Source organism: Puma concolor, chromosome F2, assembly GCF_028749965.1.
Source record: "Puma concolor isolate L17-30 chromosome F2, mPumCon1.1.hap2, whole genome shotgun sequence".
NCBI classification, from domain to species: Eukaryota; Metazoa; Chordata; class Mammalia; order Carnivora; family Felidae; genus Puma; species Puma concolor.
In genome coordinates this window covers 37,969,123-37,992,568 of record NC_141684.1, presented here as the reverse complement: position 1 = coordinate 37,992,568, position 23,446 = coordinate 37,969,123, and the positions used below count along the sequence as shown (strand labels likewise).

At 37.7% G+C, this 23,446-nt stretch overlaps 1 protein-coding gene across 7 annotated transcripts in view; it reads left to right on the top strand.

The window, feature by feature from the left end:
- The window catches only part of VPS13B (vacuolar protein sorting 13 homolog B), an 822,593-nt gene that overhangs the window by 597,058 nt on the left and 202,089 nt on the right, over window positions 1–23,446 (top strand). For all 7 annotated transcript variants that reach the window (XM_086696045.1, XM_086696043.1, XM_086696044.1 and 4 more), the window contains one exon: window positions 14,797–15,484. In XM_086696045.1, coding sequence (XP_086552171.1) covers window positions 14,797–15,484 — 688 coding nt within the window. The remainder of the gene's footprint in view (window positions 1–14,796; window positions 15,485–23,446) is intronic.

Below are 23,446 nucleotides of genomic sequence, written 5' to 3'. Positions count from 1 at the left end.
CTGGTCCCTGAGGTACTCATAATGGTATGTGTTGCTTCATTCCTCCACTCTTTTGTCCTACTTCTTTTTCCTTATTTTTTCATTCATTCATTCATTTACAAAGTGTATATTTGTAGAGCATCTATCATGTGCTTAACACTTGATATGTAATAGTGCACAAAATTGACTTGTCCCTGCAATTATGGATCTTGCCATCTAGTTAGGGAGACATTAACAACAGCAACAAGATTGACAAAATTTTTAAACTGTGGTAAGGGCTATGAAAGAAACAAATAAAGGTCCTCAATAGAGACTATGTAGATTATGATTTTATAAGTTTATTTTATTTATTTTGAGAGAGAGAGAGAGAAAGAAGGGCAGAGAAAGAGGAAGAGAGAATCCCAAGCAGCCTCTGTGCTGTCAGAGCAGAGCCCAACACAGGACTCGATCCCACGACCATGAGATCATGACCTGAGCCGAAATCAAGTGTCAGATGCTCAACCAACTGAGCCACTGAGGTGCCCCTGTAGATTATGGTTTTACAATGAGCTCTGTGTTCAAATATCAGCTACACCACTTAACACATGTATGTTTAATTTTGCGTGATTTTGCACAAGTTATCTGGGCCCCAGTTTCCTTATCTTTTTTTATTTTTAAATTAAAAAAAATTTTAATGTTTATTTTTTGAGAGAAAGAGAAAGGGAGACAGAGAATCCCAATCAGGCTCTGTGCTATCATTGCAGAGCCCAGTGGAAACTCAGACCCACTAACCATGAGATCATGACCTGAACCGAAATCAAGAATCAAATGCTTAACTGACTGAGCTACCCAGGCACCCCTTTTTTTTTTTTATTTTTAGAAAGAGCACGCAAGTGGGGAGAGGGATGGGGGGAGAGAGAGCGAGCGAGAAAGAGAAGCTCAAAGGGTCCACGCTCAACACAGAGCCTGACGCAGGGCTCCATTTCACAACCGTGAGTGAGATCATGACCTGAGCTGAAATCAAGAGTTGGATGCTCAACCTATCGAGCCACCTAGGCGTCCCCTCAGTTTCTTTATCTTAAAATGGGGATAATAATAGTACCTACTTTACAGGGTTGTTCTGAGGATTAAATGAATTGATATAGAAAAGTGTCTAATGTATACTAAGTGCACATTGAAAAGTGCACCTTCTAAGCAGGCAGTAAATGCTATCTGTGCATTGTTATTGCTTTAGAGAATATCAGGGAATCAACTAGTTAGGTTATCAGTGTTGCCATCTTAATCACCAGCATTGTGGTCATCCAGTATACTTATCTCACCTTGTATGCATATTTTGTGCACAGGATTTACAAAAATGAGCATAACATGTTTCTGGACTCAAGAATCTTACAATCTAGTTAGAAGGGAAGGCTTAAAAGAAAATAGCAGTAGAAGGTGGTATATGCTAAGTACCAGATAAATGATAAAGATAGTATGTCCTACAGGACTGTAAGAGAGAGAGGAGTTATTGTGGGCTCATAAAGAGAAGGCTTCATAGGGGAAATGCCCATTATGCTATGATTACTTAATTTCACATCCCCATCTTGGTCATCTGGCCAATTGCTTTCTCAATGGTGGTGCTACCTGCAGTCTCTTTGCCCTCCAATCTCTACTGCCAGTGCACATTTTGATTACATTTATTTTTCCCAAGCACTGTTTGTCATTTATTTGCTTAGAAAGTTTAGTTTTCCACTGTATATAGCCGTGTTTCTCAAATATTAGTGTGCATAAATATTACTGGAAGTTTGTTATAAGTTCAGCTCACCAGGTGTCACCTTCAGGTAAGATGCTTTTTGGCGTGAGGCCGGAGAGTCTCTGTTTTAACAGGTGCCCTAGGTTATTCTGATTCAGGTGGCCAAAAGGCTATAGTTTAAGGAAGACTGGCATAAAACTAAGAATTCAGTTTCCTTAACTGCTACCTAGAATCTTGCTTTTCCTGCCTTTCCAGCCTCATCCTCCGCCCTTCCCATCAATACCTCTCTTGTTTGAGCCAGATGGGGTGTTTCCTTTGCCATACACTTACCCACTCTCTTTTCTGTCTTTTGTCCCTTTTTCATTTATGTGGTTCCTTCAGCCTCAGTGTTCTTACTGCCATTTGAACAAGTCCAAATCCTGGTTTCTTTCAGTCTTGGAACAGACGTGTTCTAAAAGCATCTTTAGTAAAGTATCTCTAACCTAGAAGGCAGGCTCCAATTTTTTTTTTTTTAATTTTCTTTTCAACGTTTATTTATTTTTGGGACAGAGAGAGACAGAGCATGAACGGGGGAGGGGCAGAGAGAGAGGGAGACACAGAATCGGAAACAGGCTGCAGACTCTGAGCCATCAGCCCAGAGCCTGACGTGGGGCTCAAACTCACGGACCGTGAGATCGTGACCTGGCTGAAGGCGGACGCTTAACCGACTGCGCCACCCAGGTGCCCCAAGGCAGGCTCCAATTTAACTGATCCTTGTGTCTCCTTTTTCACCCAGGGACCTAAATAAGCACTTTGCAAATTATTCACTTCAGGTTGTTTTTTTTTTTCTTAATTCATACATTAAATATTTATGGAATGCCTACTGTATACCAACCACTATTTTGGGTGTTGGTGATAAAGTAGAATTATAGACGCTCAAAAAGTCTGTTTTCAATAACCTTACATTCTAGTGGGATAAGTGTTTGTAAGTAAATATTTAAACTATTTTGAGAAGAGTAATCTGTCAGTACTATATGGGATAGGTTAGGAAAGAGAAAGACCAGTGAAAGAAACTAATTAAGGAACTCAGGCAATTAGCCAGTGGGGAAACTGGGAAGGGCCAGTAAGAATAAAAAATACAAAGGAAAAACAGCAAGAGTAATTACTGAAATGAAGGAATGACCAGCAGTACTTGGTAGGGAACCGAAAGGTGTATTTAATATTTGAGCCCTTTGGGAAGGAAGAAAAAAGAAGTTAACTTATAAAGGTGATATTTTAGGGAAAAGGTAGTTTAGAATGATATGGTAATGTTTCATTTATTTATTTCAATTTTATTTTTTGCCAATCTAAGTTATTTATTTAAGCTATCTCGTGCCATAAGCAAAGGAATGGAAGATCAGTATACTGGTCAACAGTTGAAACAAGTAAGGAAAGATGTGGAGAAACGGGAACCCTCCTGCACTGCTGGTGGGAATGTAGACTGGTGCAGCCACTCTGGAAAACAGTGTGGAGGTTCCTCAAAAAATTAAAAATACATCTACCCTATGACCCAGCAATAGCACTGCTAGGAACTTACCCAAGGGATACAGGAGTGCTGATGCATAGGGGCACTTGTACCCCAATGTTTATAGCAGCACTTTCAACAATAGCCAAACTATGAAAAGAGCCTAAATGTCCATCAACTGATGAATGGATACAGAAATTGTGGTTTATATACACAATGGAGTACTACGTGGCAATGAGAAAGAATGAAATATGGCCCTTTGTAGCAACGTGGTTGGAACTGGAGAGTGTTATGCTAAGTGAAATAAGCCATACAGAGAAAGACAGATACCATATGTTTTCACTCTTAGGTGGATCCTGAGAAACTTAACAGGAGCCCATGGGGGAGGGGAAGGAAAAAAAAAAAAGAGGTTAGAGTGGGAGAGAGCCAAAGCATAAGAGACTCTTAAAAACTGAGAACAAACTGAGGGTTGATGGGGGGTGGGAGGGAGGGGAGGGTGGGTGATGGGTATTGAGGAGGGCACCTTTTGCGATGAGCCCTGGATGTTGTATGGAAACCAATTTGACAATAAATTTCATATATTGAAAAAAAAAAGAAAATGACAAAGGGGAAAAAAAAAAAAAGGAAGGTGAGCTTAAGGTCCCATATACTTTTCTGGTCTATGTGTATAACCATACCAGTGCTGCGGTCCACACTGGGTAGTGGTCCAAGTTCTCTTTATTCATCTTCATAGTCAATCAGAAGTGGATTCACGTGAGAGTTCTGGTAGACAGTATAATTACCATGTTCCCAGGGAAAGGACTTGGACCTGGTATGGAGATGGAGGTAGGCGACAAACTCAGGTCTCTTGTGCTCTCTGTGATGCAGATTCAGGAAGACACTGAGCATGCTCCCTCCTATGCCAGGGAACACTAAGAAGTAGGTGAGGACTTTCCACATGTGAGCTGTGCCCAGGACCATCCTACCAGCCCAGAAACCCAGTACCCAGCTGCCACCGCCCTCTTAGACCTAGACCTATGGTGATCTTTTAGATGCATAATGTTTATAATGGGACATACAAGTTGAAATGCTCAAAAGCAGTTAGAAATAGGAAGGTCTTGTAAGAGTCCAGCCCTCTCTCCTTCCTTTCTCCAACTCAACTCACTAATATTCTCAGTCTTAGCTGTTCCAAGGCCAAATTCCTCCCAAAAAATATTCTGCATCTCGTTTTGATTTTCTGGGGATGTGACATGACTCCCACTATTTTGTACTCCCGAGTGTTTGTGCAGAATGAGGTCTAAGCTCATCCCCAGAAAACCATCTCTAATAATAGCCCTCCCTTGCATGGTTCTCAGCTGACTGGGGTTTGGTTTGCTAGAAGAACTAGGAAGCCATCATAATTAAACTAGAGAGTCCTTTGGGACTTTGGGTATGGTGGTGAGGATCACTGTGGTCATTTATGACTTTTGGGGAAATAGGCAAAGTTTGGAAGATGGATTGTCAAAGCATTAGCATAACACATAGTTTGAGAAGCTACTTGCATTACCTGGAGAATCCTCTTTTTCCGTTCTTGTAATTGCTCAGGCCAAAAAATTCAAATCACTTTTGTCTCCTGTCTTTCTCTCATAATATCCAGCAATCCAGTCCATCAGCAAAAAACAGGTGTGTGTGTGTGTGTGTGTGTGTGTTGCGTAAAATTTTATGATCTGATTTCCCCACTAGGATGTAAACTCCATGAAGGCAAGGACTTTGTTTCTGCTATATCCCTAGTAGTGTCTGGAACATAGTATATGCTCAGTAAAAATTTGTTGAATGAATGAATAATGTGAAATACTTTTTACACATTTTGCTTAATAATTTTGACATTTGCTCCATCTTCAAGAAGCTAAGGAAGTATTTTATCACAATAAAATTATTACAGCTAAAGTCCAAACATTAACCGTACTTGACTGAATAACATTACCTTATAAATAATCATTAAAAAATAGAATCTTTATTCTTTAGTTTAGAGAGATACGAATTTTAAATACTAAGAACACTCCTCTTTAATGATGCTAATTTGGTAAACTGTTATGAATATGATTTTCTGAAATTTAGTATTAACGAGAGACATTGTGATAAGATCGGTTAGTACTCTTATAGCTGCTATGATTAAAATTTATGAAAAATTTAAAAGTTTTTTGAGAAAGTTTTCTCCTGAGTTTCCAGACTTGCTTCCTACTTTAATGTTTGTAGAGATGATGCTTGATATTTGGGAGGAGGTAATCTAACATTTTCTTTTTTTAACTTCTAAACTTTTATGCAGACGGTTCCACATGGTCAAGAATATCCTTAAGATATATGTTGGATTACCTTCATTAATATACAGTAAGTTGTTTTCTTAGAACAGCAAATATTACTTAGGACATATAAGGATATGAAAATTAACTGATGGTGTAGGGCCAGCTGACCCCAACTATTGTTAGGAATACAGTATTTACTTGGTTTAGAGAATACTTCAAATTCCTAGGGATTAAAACGAGAGGTTATGATCAAAGCAGTTTGTGTGGAAGGTCATTTTAGTGATGATTTTTATGGAGTAGCAGCACAGAACAAAGTTCTTCTAGTGGAAAAGAAGAATTGGCTGCAGGGCATAAGCAAATGTTTTTCTCTCTAACATCTTGACCATTTTGCATTTCAAGTCCATTGTCCATTGCATCATTAAGGTATTGATAACATAGGACAAACAGAATCAATATGTAGCTTTAGTTCAGTTTGGATTTGATCTGCTATCATGAAGTTAAAGGGTAGCCAATAAAAGTTAGTAAGTGAATCTCTATTCTATGTCTTGATGGATTTCAATAAAATCAGCTACGTAGTGGAGACTACTGAGATTCAGGTTTACTTTGAAGAGAATCTACAGTTAACCGAACCAGATTTGTTTAGATTTAATAAATAGAATATATGATAATGAAAATCAGCTCAATATTTTTGTCAACTATTTTCTGTTTGGCAATGAAAACCAGCTATTGGATAAAGTTAATTATGGATATACTTAAACCCTTTTCATTGTTTTTAAGTTGTACTGAAAATGAGGGGAAGATTAGTTTTAAGAGCATGCTCTTGCATCACTTCCATAAACCCTTCATTGTTTCCTTAAAGGACTATATGCGATTTGAAGGATAAAATAATCAAGAGTTTGTATTTTCATCAATAGAAATTTCACCAAGTTCACCTATAGTTTTCTTATCAGAACTCTTATCAGGTTCAGAGTTGCAAGGCAAAGGACAACTGGAATAGTTAATAAGCATATTCTACTTCTGCCCTTCTGCAGAAACTACATGCAAACTTTTCTGTGACTCTTACAGAGAATGCATAGGCTCGGTAAACTTTCATCTGCTTCAGGGTCAGGGCTGATTCAATCTTACGGCAAGTTTATGAGAGTGGCTGATGTGATACAGTTGTTTCTAGTAAAATCAGACTAGCTCTAAGGAGCCAATCTAAGTCCGTCTCTGAGTAAAATTCTATGAGAAACAGACTCCAGCTCAGACACAATTGTAAACCCTGATATAATAAGGACTTGCAGCTGATTTAATCCTATTGAAAATCTTTAAGCAGCCATGAGACAAAATGGTTTCCACATTGACATTAGTGGTATGAACCTTGGATTTCATCAGTATGAGAGGTAGTTACCTGGTACACACAGTAGCCACTTTTTAAGAATTAACATCGTGGTCATTTCAAAGCAGGGTGTTTTTTCTAACGTAGAGGCATCTGTTTTGATAAAGATCCAAGTTCCCACAATGTGTTAAGTTTTATTTTTTAAAAACTGAATCATTACAAAAAGCAAACAAGTCAAACGTAAGTTCAGAAGTTAGTATAAATCAACTAGATCTAGTCTCCTTGAACAAAAATGACCAACCTGTTCTAATTTTATATGTGACAGACATAGAGAGAGAGAGAGAGGGAGAGAGAATGAGAACTTGTATGCAAAGTTTCACCTGGGACTAATTTTTTTCATGAATTTAGAAGCTCCTGAAAATAAGCTTATGCTATGAAGTCATATATGTATAAAAAGGACAGACAGACACAAAAGTCTAAAGGTCAACACTGCAGATAAAATCTCAAGAAGTATGATTTGAACTTGTGTGGAGAGGTTGGTGTGTAGACTTTTTGTTTGTTTGTTTGTTTGTTTGTTTGTTTGGCTTACCATATTGAAACACACTGATAATAACCAAGGTCTTATATAGGGCGTTTGGCACTTAGAACTGGTCCGTTTTTGTACTTTACAACTTTAATTAGAACAATAGACCAAACATGGACTATATAGTAAAACACAACCTTGCCTGAACTATCACCATGCTGCTTTTGTTGCATTTAGCCCTGGTCTTGAAATGTGAATATGTGAACTGACACTTAGCAGGCTGTAGTGGCCTCATACTGTTACTTCAAAGAGCCGGAAAAGTAACTTCATGAAAGGGAAAACTTGAAACTGTAGTACTCTTTACCATTCTATTTGTTAAGCAGTGATGGGTATCATTAGTTCTGCTCTTTTGCATAATTACTGCAGTATTGTGAAAACTTTTTTTTGCCGTCCAACTGGGAACAATTATATTATGTGGAATCTGGTATAACATTTGGCTTAGAGAAATAAAATCTAAAAAGCCCTCTTTTCTAACACTGTGTATCTGTAGTACCCAGTGCTTGTTCAAGTTTGGTTTTTAAGTTAAAAATAACATGGATTGGTGACAGTTAAGGAGATGTTTCATAAAGAAGGTAATTTATTCTTTATAATGTTTTAGTTAATTTCTTGTGCTTAAATTTTACCTAGCACATCACTGAGCTCTTATGGTAATTCATGCATAAAGTGATAACAAGTTTATTAAGTACAATGCCGACATCACTGAAAATTTGAGACTTAAAGATAAACTTTGTTTTCTTGATTAAATTAATTCATCCAGCAGAAATTAAGTATTGCCAATAGTTACGACAATTTGCTATTTATGTAAAACTTCCAAAGTAGGCTGTTTTGGGGTTAAAAGTATACAACGACCTTCTCCCAGCAGCAGTACCCCACCCCATCCCAAAAACCAAACTTCCAGAAGATGCAGCTAGAAGAGTATGTTTGCAAATGTTTAGACAGTGAGGCACATAATTTTCTCAAGCTTGTAAAAATTCTTCTTTGTAATTCCAGTATGTGAAGCCATTAAAATACTGTAACTGATTTTGTATTGTATTTGACTTTGTGTAAGATCTTTGCTTCTTTGAAGACACTACTACATTTTAGCAGGGATAGTAAAATTAGAGTAAATGTCACAGTGATATACCGATAGTGATTGTCACTTTGGTTTTGTGGTTTCACACTTGATTTTTCATAATTTATAAGATGTGAAAAATGATCTTCCGATCGGCAAAAGATATTGTGATGAAGGTTAAAGTATGACTGTCGCGTGGTGGAAATATTACTTCTGCATTGCTGTTACAGAACCATAATTACAATAGGAAGGTGGGAAAATACGTAGATATATCTGTGCTTGGTGTATAGTTAAGAAGGTTTCCTTAAAATGACAAAGCATTGGAATAGATGCTGAATTGCCCCTTTTTTTTGGTCATCCATCAGAGCACAAAATGTATTTGTTTGAGATCTTGCTAATTCTCAAGAGGTTGGTTTCTACATATTTTTCTTTAACAATGTAAATATCCATTTATTTGAAGCATTTTTATTAATGAGGCTGACTTTTGAATGTGCCCATAAAAACGTTGATATGGCCAAACCAGAAGTTTCAGTCAAGCTTATCTTTCTGTGCTCCCAAATGCTACTGAAGAACATCTAATTAATGTCATTTGAAATTATTTTAACACATTCTTTGGTATTGTCACATACTCAAGTATGGCTTTAGCCCCTGCTCCTGAGATACTGTGGCTCTCGCCAGACTCCAGGGTGAGCTAGTAAACTTACCTATCTCCATGCATTAAAAGAAGGACTTGGCTCCAGCTCGCCAGCTCCCAGTACACCTTTCAGCACCTTTCCCTGGGTGGCTAGGGTGTGTGCCACGGCCAGCTGGGAAAGGATGGGAAAATGCGCTGAAATGATCTAAGAAGTAAACTATCAACTTGATGTGTTTTCCTAGCTATCGAAAATCTTCTCGTATTGAAACCCATTGATAGTGAAACCGTAGAATTCCTCTGATTTAAGTACCATCTGGTTGTGCTCAAAGCTTTAAAGCTGTTATCTCTGCATAAAATTTCAGAGTCCTATACTTTTTACTTCACCAAACTATCCATTTTTCAGCCACAAATATTTTTCCAGCTCTTTCAGATTTTATCTAAAAGTATATTTTAACAGTATTTAAATAGTTCTTAAACAATAACAATTTATCTTGATAGATGGCATGGCTGTGTTTTTTCATTTTATTTTAATTAGCCATTGTGGAACCAAATTCCCTTTTGTTTTAGTCTTTTAAATATTGTTTAATTATAGTTATCATGCCAGATATCTTAAAGGTTATTTTACCAATACAGTTTCATTTAACATAACCCATATGGAATCAATAGCCCAGTTTCCTAAAGTGAATGCTTGGAAAATCTTACATTCATATGTTAAGAGTACACATCCTTTCCTCATTAGTTGGAAAGTACAGGGATTTTGGCACGGGTTCTGTGTGGAAGCATTGTGCAGCTTTTATATGGATTTTGTTTTTAGCCTTTGATGACACTGTTTAGAATAGGAAGTATCTAATAAGTAAAGCATTTTGTCTCAAGTGCTGCCAGTGTGTTTAATATATGCCTGGAGGTCTGAAACATTATCTTCTTCACTACAGTAATATGCATTTAATTCTCTGAAAGCAGAAGGTCGAACTTTTAAAAGGGACGCAAAGTACATTTTCAAACAGAATAATTCAAAACACATGGAAGAGGGGACCAGAGTAATGTACAGTTGGTTTTTATGGTTTAATCATGATCATGTTAATGCACACCAGTAGCTAATTAAAGAAAACTTTTATTGTCCATTTTAAATGAGTTAGGTAAAGAGTGGGAGAGCTGATGTAACAGCACTGCCCAGAGATCCATGTTGCTGCTGCATTCACTAACAGCAAGCAGATATTGCTGTTTTTTGACAACTTAAATTATTAGTCCCCTCAGACAATAATAAAGCAAAAGTTATTTTCAGAGTTATTACATGGTGAACTTTTCTCTTTCCACAAAGGAATAGTAAATTGATGCCCAAGTTTAGGGCTTAGCACACATAATTAATTATAAAACTTCTCAAGAGCAGGCCAGATACTCTTTAGTATAATAGATAAATCTGCAGTGAACTGGTGACAAACCAATGGATTTTTAAATATGTCTCAAAAATCATCAGCTTATTTATTTCATTGCTACAAATAGTGTGGAAACTTAGAAAAATGGAGGAAATCTTGGCTTTTAACCCAGTTTTAAGAATTTAGTTTCCTAGTACTGAGAAAGTTGTACTTTTTTTTTTTTTTTTTTTTTTTTCCAGTGAGAGTCAGAGTCTTTCATCTCTGGGTCATTGGTTCAAATTCCATTCTGCTCAGTAGTGACTAGAATTAGTTACCATCTGACTTCTGTTCAGTAACCTGCATGACCCAAGCTGATAGCTGCCATCCTGCCCTTGCTGATTATTTATATCTCAAGATCAGGCTACCTGACATTCACTAGAGCCTAATGTGGCAATCTCAACACGTAATAGGGCTGAACACTAAATATCTTTACCTATGGGAGGTTTATTTTGTCATGTTAACACTGTTGGGGAACACTTAATTTACTTTAAGGAAGGAGAGACTAGACTTTAAATAACAAATCTGTAAATCAGAAAATGTAATGCTCTATTCATAGAAAGTAGTCTCATGTAGTTAACTGTGTTCGCCTTTCCTGACTGAGAGAATAAAAATAGTTGACCTCTGGATTTGGGTGTTCCACGGAACTCAGCCTAAAGGGATTCTTTATTATTTCTTTATTACGTTGTATACAGATATTTAGTTTGTGATGCCTCAAAACGTGGGCACTAAGTCCTAGACTGCTTTTTTCACATATTATTTGAGAATTCCTAGTTGGTAATAGATCTGGTGTATATTTGAAATTTTTATAATAGGGATAGCCAAAAGCTTTAAAATTAAGTTATCATTTGGTAATTGCCTTGCTCTTTATTTTACTGAATTTTTATGTTAAATATGCTCCTTTGTTTATTTAGCCAGCACACAATTGTTAAGCTCTACTATGTTACAAGGAATATCATGTGTGCTAGGAATACGAATGGCGTTCCCTCTTACCCATTGCCTAATATCTGACTGACCTTACATCTATTGATCAATCCCTTTAAGCCTCAGGTTCCTCAGCTGTGAAATGGGGATAACGGTACTCCTTCAAAGGGTTGTAACACTTGGTATAGAAAATGTACGTGTGTGCTAACATTTGGCAAATAACAAACGTACTCAGTGAGTGGTATCTTATTTTTTTTATTTTCAGTCGCTTACATTGAATTGCTCTGAGACAGAACACAGTGTGAAAGTGCTAAGATAATATTAGTTTGTTACAAAATTGCAAAAGCTGGTAAGACTGGCACCATCTGGTAGGGTTGAGGAAGTCTTCGCAAAGAAGGGGACTTCTTTTTTTTAACTTACCCTTAATTGCATGCTGCTGTGTGTGTTGAACACATTAACTCATTTAGTGCTGCAGCAACTTTGTTGGTTGGATGTGAATGTCCCCAGCGTGAGGTTGAGGACCCAGCAGAGACTATGAGGATTGCGCGAAGTGTGGTCAGCTCCCAAGGTAGAGTGCAGATCAGGAAAGAGCCCATGAATATATTTGGAAAGACCTTAAAGAGAACAGTATATGGGGAGGTCTGTGTCCACGTGCTTATATACTAACAATCATGTATTTCTAGTCTGCAGAGCAATTTTTTTCATTTCTTATTCTGTCAGAAACTAACATATCCTCAAACATTTCTGGATCTTCTCTTCAGCATGTCAGGCTCTGCACTAATCCTTAGTGATAGATAGAAGCCAAGTGACATGGCCGAGTCCCTCCAACAGTCCTTTACCTGGTAAAAGAGACAGGCATATGGCAGCTGCCCATTATTAGGTGCTTACTGTATACCAGACATTATGCTGACCTCTGTAGGCAAATTAGCTCATTGAATCTTCAAACCCTTTGAGGTCAAATTTAATATCCCTATTTTACAGATGAGGTTATGTAGCCTTAGAGAGGTTTGTACCTTGTCCAGAATCCTACAGTCAGAAGGTATTGGACTTGACCCCACAGCCATCTGCCTCTAAAGCCTGTAAATATTTTAACACTATCTAATACTGCCACCCCAGAACATTTTGGGAGAAAAAATCGAAGTATGTGTAAAGTGCTAGGATCACCGAGCAGAAAAAGAATGAGAGAATAATTCTCAGACAAGTGTCATTTGTTCTGAGTCTTGATGGATAGCTAAATATTTGCCAGCTACCAGGAGCTCAGAAGGGCCTCTCCAGGCAGGAAAGAGCACCACACAGATAGAATGGCTTAAGAGTACATGATATCTTCAAAGAACAGGGTTAAGGGGTGCCTGGGTGGCTCAGTCGGTTAAGCGTCCGACTTCAGGTCATGATCTCGTGGTCCCTGAGTTCGAGCCCCGCGTCGGGCTCTGGGCTGATGGCTCAGAGCCTGGAGCCTGCTTCCGATTCTGTGTCTCCCTCTCTCTCTGCCCCCCCCCCCCCCACCGCCCCGTTCATGCTCTGTCTCTCTCTGTCTCAAAAATAAATAAACGTTAAAAAAAAAAAAAAAAAGAACAGGGTTAAGTTGTTTTTGCTTCAGATAGTTCTTGTTGGACTTTGATAACAATATGTCTCCTTCAGCTATTTTAAAATCAACTTGCAAGAAATATTTTTAAAATTCTAATGAAAAAAATAAAATAAAATTCTAGTGTCTCTTACATCGCTGTCTTGAATTAGTTAACAGCCTTCAACATTTTCATAAGCAACTCATAATAATTTGTACCATGTGGAAAAATGATACTATATTTATCAATTAAATTAAAGAAGCCTAAGAAATGATAAGCAATACCCAGTACATTGGGGAGTATTTTTCCATTGCTGGTGCTAATATAAATTAATGTAGCCTTTTTGGAAGGGTGTTGACAATATTCAGTAACCTTAAACGTTTTTATACCATTTACGTAGTAATTCCACTTTTAAGAGCCTTTTCTAAGGAAATACTAAGTGTTTTTCCACACATGTTTATTGACAAAAATTAAAAACTGGAATGTTCTGGGGCGCCTGGGTGGCTCAGTCGGTCTAGCCTCTGACTTCGGCTCAGTTCATGGTCTCACAGCTCGTGAGTTCGAGCCCCACATTAGGCTCTGTGCTGACAGCTCGGAGCCTGGAGCCCGCTTTGGATTCTGTGTCTCCCTCTCTCTCTGCCCCTAACCCACTTGCATTCTGTCTCTGTCTCTCTCAAAAATAAATAAACATTAAAAAAAAATTTTTTTTAACCTGGAATGTTCAATGATATGAAAATGGTTGAACAAATGTTCCTAACACTAAATGAAATATTATGCAGCCTTTTAAAACCGCATTTATGAACAGTATATTAGCATTTTTAAAAACTGGGATATACTTTGTCTCTATGGTATGATCATAACCATAAGGGGACCGAAGGCAGGGGGGACCTTTGTACAGGTGGAGAAAAAAATACTGAAAGGAAGTACACTAAAATATTACCATTGGTCATGTTTGGTGATAAGTGATAGTCGGTAGGATTCGGGTTTTTCCTCAGATTGTCCATGGCTTCTTTAATGAATCTGTGTTACTTGGATAAAAAAGCAAATGAAACATCGAGGTCTCGAGTAGCATCTCACAAACTGATAGTTGGCAGGACCTAAGAAAGGGGAGCAGAGGAGCAAACTAGAGATCTCGGTGCTGTGCTGCCACAGTGATGGGAACTGCCGCTGCCACCAAATTGTCCTTTGTTCTCCACACAGGGAGTGGTGGATGGAAATTTTTGAGAATAAGTAGCCTTTAGTGCACAAAAGAAGAATCCACCTTCAGGGGCTTTACTTACTTGTATTTTGCTTCATCACTTATGTATACTCTTGGTTCAAGTCCTATTGTAGAGAAAAATGAACTTCATTTTTAATAAAATACACTTTATTTTACTTTTCTTTTCCTTCATAATTTAAGACTGCTGACTTTTCCCTCTCTTTCCTCCTATCCAAAAACTTACAAATTAATTCTATAATGACAAGGGTAAACAGTATAAGCTACTTCTACCTAAAATAGAATTTCAACCGATAGTAATCATGATTTGGAAATACGAGTTCATTACACTACTTGAAAAAAAATCACTGCCAAGAAGACTAATATATTCTTTAAAGAGGCATTTTTAAATCCATACTACTGTTAGTATTAGTCCAGAGACAGGAAGTCTGACTCAAAATATACTCAAAGGTGTATGTTAATAATAGAAATGCACATTTGATGCTTTTTCTCAAGTATTTCCTCGGCATTTTAATATGAATAATTTTTTGAATGGTTACTTGATTTTTAGGATTACTCTGATATAGGTAATACTGGAGCCATTTGAACAACATATTTATATAACGTCCTTTATATAATAACACTTGGGATGTAACTAGTTTAAAGTATTTTATTTTTCCTTACAGATCTCTAAGCAAGAACAGAAAAAAATGGATACGTTTGACGGAAACGTGGCTGAAACCTCATCTCGGTACAGTGGTGCTCAGGATAGTGGAATTGGCAGTGACAGCGTTAAGATCAGAATAGTACAAATAGAGCAGCACAGCGGTACCAGTCAGCATCGCATCGCCCGTCCCTCACGCCAGTCATCAATTGTAAAAAATCTCAATTTTATTCCCTTTGACGTATTTATTACCGCAAGTAGAATCTCACTAATGACCTATTCCTGTACGGCCATACCCAAATCAAAATCCCAAGAACATAAGGATGATGAAAAACCAGGCAAGAGTTCATTAAATCTCCCAGAAGTTGATTCAGATGTTGCTAAGCCCAGCCAGCCATGTATTTCTACCGTAACAGCAGAAGATCTCTTGAGCAGCAGCGTATCTTTTCCTTCGGGGAAGAAAATAGGGGTCATCTCTCTCGAAAGCCTTCATGCATCCACGAGGTCATCTGCTAGACAGGCACTTGGTATAACTATCGTTCGGCAGCCTGGACGAAGAGGAGCCGGTGGCTTGCAGCTGGAACCTTTTTTGTACTTTATTGTGTCCCAGCCTTCCTTGCTTCTAAGTTGTCACCACAGAAAGCAGAGAGTGGAAATATCCATTTTTGACGCTGTGCTTAAAGGGGTAGCCTCTGATTACAAATGTACAGGTAAGAGTCTTCAGCTTTACTGAAGTGCTAATAACTACTACTACTACTACATAGTGAGTTTTATTCCCAACGTATCAAGCTTGATCAAACAGAAAACAGCTGGCAGACCAGACGAGACTCCTTTTCTCTGAGGAATATGTAAATATGTAAAGTTCACGTCCCACAGCTGAATCATGTTTAAGTAAATGTTTGAAATGTATCAAGGTTTAGCCCCAGTGTTCTTACCGTGCCTCTGAATATTCATTTCTTTTTTCAAGAGCTGAATGAAACAGGGGTTCTTTCTGGCCTATAGAAATGCTTAAGAATTTCCAGTGATTGGGAAGTAAAGCTTTTTTTCATATTAATGGCCCCTGGGTATGCTTTCCATATTAATGCAGCTGTTCAGGTTGAAAACAAAACAAGAGGAAAAGGGGCTGTTGTAAACAGAAAGTCCATTGGATGAAAGAAAAAAAAAAAACCCTTAGAAAATGAAGTTTATTGTTTTGGTATTCTTTTGATCTAATCATCTTGCTGTAACAGCATTATATTAAATGTATTTGAGAAAGTTTATGAGTAAGGTAAGATCATTTAAAGATGTTTATACGTGTATAAGAAACACATTTATTAGTGGTATTTGCCAATTGGCTCTTGTTTCTCCATCCATACCTTTCTTATAACCAGAGAGCATCCTCCTACATTATAATAATTATATTGAACTTCTGAAGCTTGTTGCCTTTTAAGAGTAGGAAGCGATCAGGGGTTTGGATTTAAAACATAATCGCTGATAGTAACAAGGGCTAATGGAAACGGGGTCAGAGTATAGAGACTTTTTCCCTGTGTTGAGGTAGAATCGGAGATTTGGCTGGAGAACTGGAATGGGTAGCTGGCCATCTAAGATTCAGTACTGGAAGAAGGTCCTAGCAAGCTCAGGTATAAATCAGGCATTTTTATTGCTATCAGGTGGTCCCGTCTAGCAGATGGAAGCCAGCAGTGAGGCATTTGGAGAATTTGTCCAATCTGGAAGTCAAGCTGGTTTGTTCTTAGCATAAAGGAGAACCATTTGACACAGCAGGCTCCTGGAGAGTAGATGGCAGGTGTGAGGATTAGGATTCATTTCAGGCCAAGGAAGTAGGGTCAGAGGAGCCCTTGGCTCTTGATCAAGTGTAGTACAAGTCCTCTACTTTGGAAAAGGGTAACTAGCCAGTTGCTAAGGAAGAACAACCTAGGGTTACCTCCTAGACTGCATCCTAGCCTTCTCTCCATTGATGTGCTGCTGGAACTAGCTCAGACTGGCTTGCAAGAGCCAATCGTTAAAGTTTTTAGGAACTTTGAAAGATAGTTGTTAAACCACTGGTAGTGTAAATCGGCGATGGTGAGAATATTTAGCCACATAGATGGGCAAATGCTGTCAGTCAGCTCTCCTGCTCTGAGAGCCAGTTTTTAAACATTTGCCAGTAACCACTACGTCCCTTCCTCAAACACGTTCTCATTTACTGAGTACATAATACAATAGGAAATACAATAGGTCCATCAGGGGCACTGAAGATGGGAATGGTACTGTGATTGATGTCTCATGTGATTCAAGGACTCATGCCTATATACCTGATACCTGTTTGGGAGTCTGCTTAGCATTGGCCAAAACTATGTGCAGGAATGGGAAAATAAGTCAATTCCAAGGCACTCCTTAAGTTCTTTCAGTCATGGTTGCTTATAGGCTGGTAGCTTCAGTGGCCTCTACTACGAGATACTGATACTGAATTCAGTGAAATTATCAGGGCTCATATCAAAGCTGTGCATTTGAATTATAATCAGTTCTTAGGTTGAAATAATGAAGTATTTTTTGTTTAAAAAACTCCTTGGGGGTGCCTGGCTGGCTTAGTCAGTGGAGCATGTGACTCTTGATCTCAGGGTTGTGAGTTTGAGCCCTGTGCTGGGTTTAGAGATTGCTTAAAAATAAAATCTTAAAAATAATGTTAAGAATTAAAAAAAAAAATTAAAAATCCTTGTATGTAGACCAACATGGAACCCAAATTCTGTAGATGAAGCTTAGAGTGAAGATGATGGGCCAGTTCACTACAGGGGGTCCTATGTGGGAGGAAAAAGGTTTACATACCTTCTAAGGAGCATCCTTTGTATAATATTCTTGTAGGTGCCTTTCTTTACACAAAATGTGTCTACTTGGACATTTACATTACCCCAAAAAAGAATTATCAATATAAATTATCACATTTCTTAAAAACGAATTTTATCATGGGGCGCCTGGGTGGCTCAGTCAGTTAAGCATCCGACTTCAGCTCAGGTCATGATCTCACGGCCCATGAGTTCGAGCCCTGCGTTGGGCTCTGTGCTGACAGCTCGGAACCTGGAGCCTGCTTCAGATTCTGTGTCTCCCTCTCTCTCTGCCCCTAACCCACTAGCATTCTGTCTCTGTCTCTCTCAAAAATAAATAAACGTTAAAAAAAATTTTTGTAATGAATTTTATCAGAAAGTAAGTAGTTAAAATATGATAGCTAAAAAAATTAAAGAAGCAACTAGCATTTATTGGATGTTCATTCTGTGCCAGACAGTGTACTAATTTCTTTAAATGTATTTTCTCATTTAATCCTTGTAACAACTCTATATGAAATGCTATATATATAATCCCATCTTATAATCCCATCTTAAAGAAGAGGAAACTAAAGTGTGCAGAAGTTAAGTAACTTGTCCACGATTACAGACATAGCAATAAGCAGAACTAAAATTCAAAACAAGATTTATTGGACTTGTTAAGTCTGGTCTCTCAGTGGATCCCTGGCGTAAAGAGAAAGACGTGAATCCACAATTCTCTGTCAGCCTTCATTGTCCAGGCCAGGATATGCAAATGGTTCCCTCTGTAATGTTTTAACTGGTGGATTTTTGTATGTTAAATGTGTCGTGATATGACTACACAGTACTGCCTCTCTTGGTATTATGACAAACCTAAGTTTTAATTCTAGCTCTGTTATTTACAAGATGTATACCTGTCTATAGGGCAGTTGTAAAACTGAAAATAGTAATTCATGAAAGTACTTAACATTGAGTCAAGCAGCTAGTAGGCCCGAATAAATGTTCACTTCTACTGCTTTAGCTATTATGATTATACAGCAAAAAGATTACCAAACTGGGAACCAGGAATTTAATATTAGCTTTGCCAGTAATTAGCAGGGTGATCTTAACCAGGCAATTTACTTTCTCGAGTTTCTGTTTTCTTATTTGTAAAATGTGGTGATTATAATAGATACTAACAAGGTCCATTCCAGTTCTAAAGCTTCATTATTCTCTAATTTGGAATTCATCTTCCCATACTCACCTTTCTAAAAATATTTATACTGCTTTGGCCTCAGGGAGTTGACTTCTGTGAGTACCCTATAAGAATAAAATGTATTCTGGGGCACCTGGGTGGCGCAGTCGGTTAAGCATCCGACTTCAGCCAGGTCACGATCTCGCGGTCCGGGAGTTCGAGCCCCGCGTCAGGCTCTGGGCTGATGGCTCAGAGCCTGGAGCCTGTTTCCAATTCTGTGTCTCCCTCTCTGTCTGCCCCTCCCCCGTTCATGCTCTGTCTCTCTCTGTCGCAAAAATAAATAAACGTTGAAAAAAAAATTTAAAAAAAAAGAATAAAATGTATTCTGACTTGTCTTAAAGATGCAGATTTTCTTTTGACATTCTAGTGGAGCACTAATTCGTTTATTCAGTGTTTTAAATGCATAAATTTTATTAAATATTAATGAAGTTATTTTTTAAAGCTGATCCAGGGAATTTCTGTTTTATTTTATTTTTTTTTTAATTTTTTTTTTCAACGTTTATTTATTTTTGGGACAGAGAGAGACAGAGCATGAACGGGGGAGGGGCAGAGAGAGAGGGAGACACAGAATCGGAAACAGGCTCCAGGCTCTGAGCCATCAGCCCAGAACCTGACGCGGGGCTCGAACTCACGGACCGTGAGATCGTGACCTGGCTGAAGTCGGACGCTTAACCGACTGCACCACCCAGGCGCCCCCAGGGAATTTCTGTTTTAAATTGGTCCCTTTGAGTGAACTGTACAAGTCCCATTATCAATTCAGTAAGCTAGGAGCACTTGTTGTAGCACTTTTCCATCCTAAAGAAAAGACTGTTCTGTTCCATGTTCAGGATTCTTTTGAAGCCCTGTAATCATGTGGGTAAGAAAAAAGAGAAAGATAAGAATGCCTATAATGTTAACATTCAGGGGGAGGAGAAAAGTTGAGGTGGCCAGTTTCATTTCTGGATTCTAAAGTGAAAGTCATTGCAGTGTCTTGATTGGAAGGATGAAAAGGGGTGTCATCATGAAGCTAACTTTCTAAGAAAGATCCAGGAAAAGTTAAAGCCATCATAAGTTAAAAATGAAAGAGATAACATATTACATCTTTCTGCCATATTTATACTCTATTTATTGAGATATAATTGGCATACAGTATTAGTTTCAGGTATAAAAACATAGTGATTCGACATTTGTTTACATTGTGAAATGGTCACCATAGTAAGTCGTTACCATCTGTCACCTTACAAAGTTAATCCAGTTTTGTTGAATATATTCCCCACGCTGTATATTATACCCCCATTACTTAATTTATTTTATAACTGGAAGTTTGTACTTCTTAATTTCCTTCACCCATTAGGGCCCTCCCAACCTCCCTGCCCTCTGCAGCTGCCAGCCTATTCTCTGTATCTATGAGTCTAGGTTTTATTTTGTTTTGTTTTTTAGATCCCACATATAAGTAAAATTATATGATATTTGTCTTTCTCTGCTTGATTTATTTCACTTTGCGTAATAGCCCTCCAGGTCTATCCATGTTGTCACAAGTAGCAAGATTTCATTCATTTTAATGGCTGAATAGTATTCCAGTGTGTGGGTGGGGTGTGTGTATATATATGGTAGCTCTAACTTTTTTAAAAAGTTTATTTATATATTTTGAGAGAGAGAGAGAGAGCGTGAGTCGGGGGAGGGAGCAGAGAGAGAGAATCCCAAGCAGGCTCCATGCTGTCAGTGCAGAGCCCGACGTGGGGCTTGAACTTAGAAAGCATGAGACCATGAACCACCCAGATGCCCCAAATGGTAGCTCTACCTTTTTGAAAACCTTCATGCTGTTTTACATAGTGGCTGCACCAATTTACATTCCCACTAACAGTGGACAAAGGTTCCCTTTTCTCCACATCATCACTAACACTAGTCATTTCTTGTCTTTTTGATAATAACCATTCCCACGGTGTGAAGTGATATCTCATTGTGGTTTTGATTTTCATTACCCCGATGATTAGTGATGGTGAGGATCTTTTCATATGCCTGTTGGCCATCTGTATGTCTTCTTAGGAAAATGTCTATTCAGATCCTCTGCCCATATCATAAAAAGATTATTTGCTTTTTTGTGAAATTATAAGAGTTTTTATGTATTTTGGCTATTAACCCCTGATTGGACATATCATTGACAAATGTCTTCTCCCATTCAGTAGGTTGTTTTTTTAGTTTGTTGATGATTTCCTTCATTGTGCAGAAACTTTCTAGCTTGATGTAGTTAGGCCTTTGTTTATTTTTGTTCTTGTTTCACTTGTTTCTGGAGTCAGATCAAAAGAGACATCACTAAGACTGATATCAAGGAGCTTACCGGCTATGTTTTCTTCCAGGAATTTAATAATATCAGGTCTTACATCGAAGTCTACTCTGTTTTGAATTGATTTTTACATGGTGTAAGATAGTGGTTTAGTTTCATTCTTTTGCACGTAGCTGTCCAATTTTTCCAACACAATTTACTAAAAAGACTATCATTTCCCGATTGTATATTCTTGCCTCCTTTGTTGAACGTTACTTGAACATATATGTGTGGGGTTTTTATTCTATTCCATTGATCTATGTGCCTGTTTTTATGCCAATGCCATACTGTTTTCATTACTGTAGTTTTGTAGTATAGTTTGAAATCAGGGACCCTGATACTTCTGGCTTTGTTCTCCTTTCTCAGGATTGCTTTGGCTGTTCGGGGTCTTTTTGTAGTCCCATACAAATTTGAGGATTATTTGTTCTGTGAAAATGTCATTGGAATTTTGATAGGAATTGCATTGAATCTGCAGATTGCTTTGGGGATTACGGAATTTTAATAATATTAATCTATCCAGTCTGTGAGCATGGAATATCTTTCCATTTATTTGCATCATCTTCAGTTTTTTTCATCAGTGTCTTATAGTTTACGATATACAGGTCTTTTACCTCCTTGGTTAAATTTATTCCTGGGTACTTTATTCTTTTGTATGCATTTGTAAATGAGATTGTTTTCTTGATTTCTCTTTTTGCTGCTTTCATTTTTAGTGTATAGAAACATAACACATACACATTTTTATATATTTTTTATCTTGAAATGTTACTGACTTCATTACTTCTAATAGTTTTTTCCAGTGGGGTCTTTAGACTTATTGTTCCACTGTTTTCTTCCCTCTGTGCTTTCTGATGAGAAATCCACGGTAATCACAGTCATTGTTTCTGTATATGTAACGTGTTGATTTTCTCTAGGTGCTTTCAAGATTTTTTTCTTGATATTTGGTTTTCTATAGGTTGATTATAATGTGTCTGGGCTTGATTTCTTTGAATTTATCCTGTTTGAGGTTTTCTGGCCTCCTTAACTCTGTAACTGTATGCTTTCTAAAACTAAATTTGGGAACTTTTAAGCTATTATTTCTTTAAATGTTTTTCTGCACCAAACTTTTTTGGACACCAGCATTAAACTTGTTATATTATTCCACAGATCCCAGAGACTCCATTCTTTTTTTTGTTTCTTTTTTCCTATTTTCTTTTTTCTTCTCTGTTCTTCATATTAGATAATTTCTATTGAATTTTCCGGTTCTAAAATTTTTATTTGGTTCTTTTCTATGGTTTCTGTTTCTCTTCTGAGAACTGCTATATCTCTACTCATTTTAAGCACGTTTACCTTACCTCATGAAACATATAATAGCAGTTATAATACCTGCTAAAGTCTTAAATGCTTTGACGCTGCTAACACAGCACAGCCACTGCAGGACCTGCCCCCATCCCCCACGTACACACACACTGTAGCCACCCTTGGGGCAAAACCAGGAGACAAAAAAGAAGTATAAAAGACAGCAGGTTTTCCTACACTCTTGAAATCACAGAGGCCTTAATTCCCAGACATAAGGACATTTGACTGTTCTTGCCATCACTGTGCACCACAACCCAAGACTCACTTTCAAGTCAAAGTTGTGAGAGAAAAGAGGAAAAATGAAATAAATTGAGAAACACCACCGTAGCAGTCCTATCTGCAAGTTCAACTCTCCTCCCCAGTCTACATTGTTCTTGTTTGCTTTTTAGAGCCCTCAGGCCTTTTTTTTTTTTTTTTTTTGTATTTTCTCTCTCGAGTTTTTTATTGTAAGCAGCAGGAGAGTTAGGTTGAAGTGAGCTTATTACAACTTTGCCTGGCACCAGACGTCCTTCAATTTTAAAATAATAAAATTATTATCTAGTCTATTAGCAGAGACGTGGTCTTCTGAGAAACTTAATACAGGATTTCCTCCAAAAGTGATATTTTAATATCTTTACATCTGTGACACAGATCGGTTAATATACTGTAATGAATAAACTGCTCCCAGGGAGTTGTCAGCATTAACTTGATTCTGCACATGTCACCGTTAGGCAAAGAACATGTCCACATACTCAAAGGGTGGTAATAGTGTTCTCTTTCTCTGTTCCTGAGGGATATCCTTTCATATATTATAAAATCGAATTAGAAGAAGAAATGCTGTGAAATTCATTGTCCCTCATGTCAGTCTGCCTTCTCAGCACATGTGACTGATAAATACACGTGTGTATATTATATGTACCACTTATGCATATACATATTTAAAAACCTAAATTCTATGAGAGGCTACCCAGAATACATGATAAATGGAATCTATATTTATACCTATATCTGCCTCTTTTTTTTTAGAAACCTGAAGTGATATAGAACT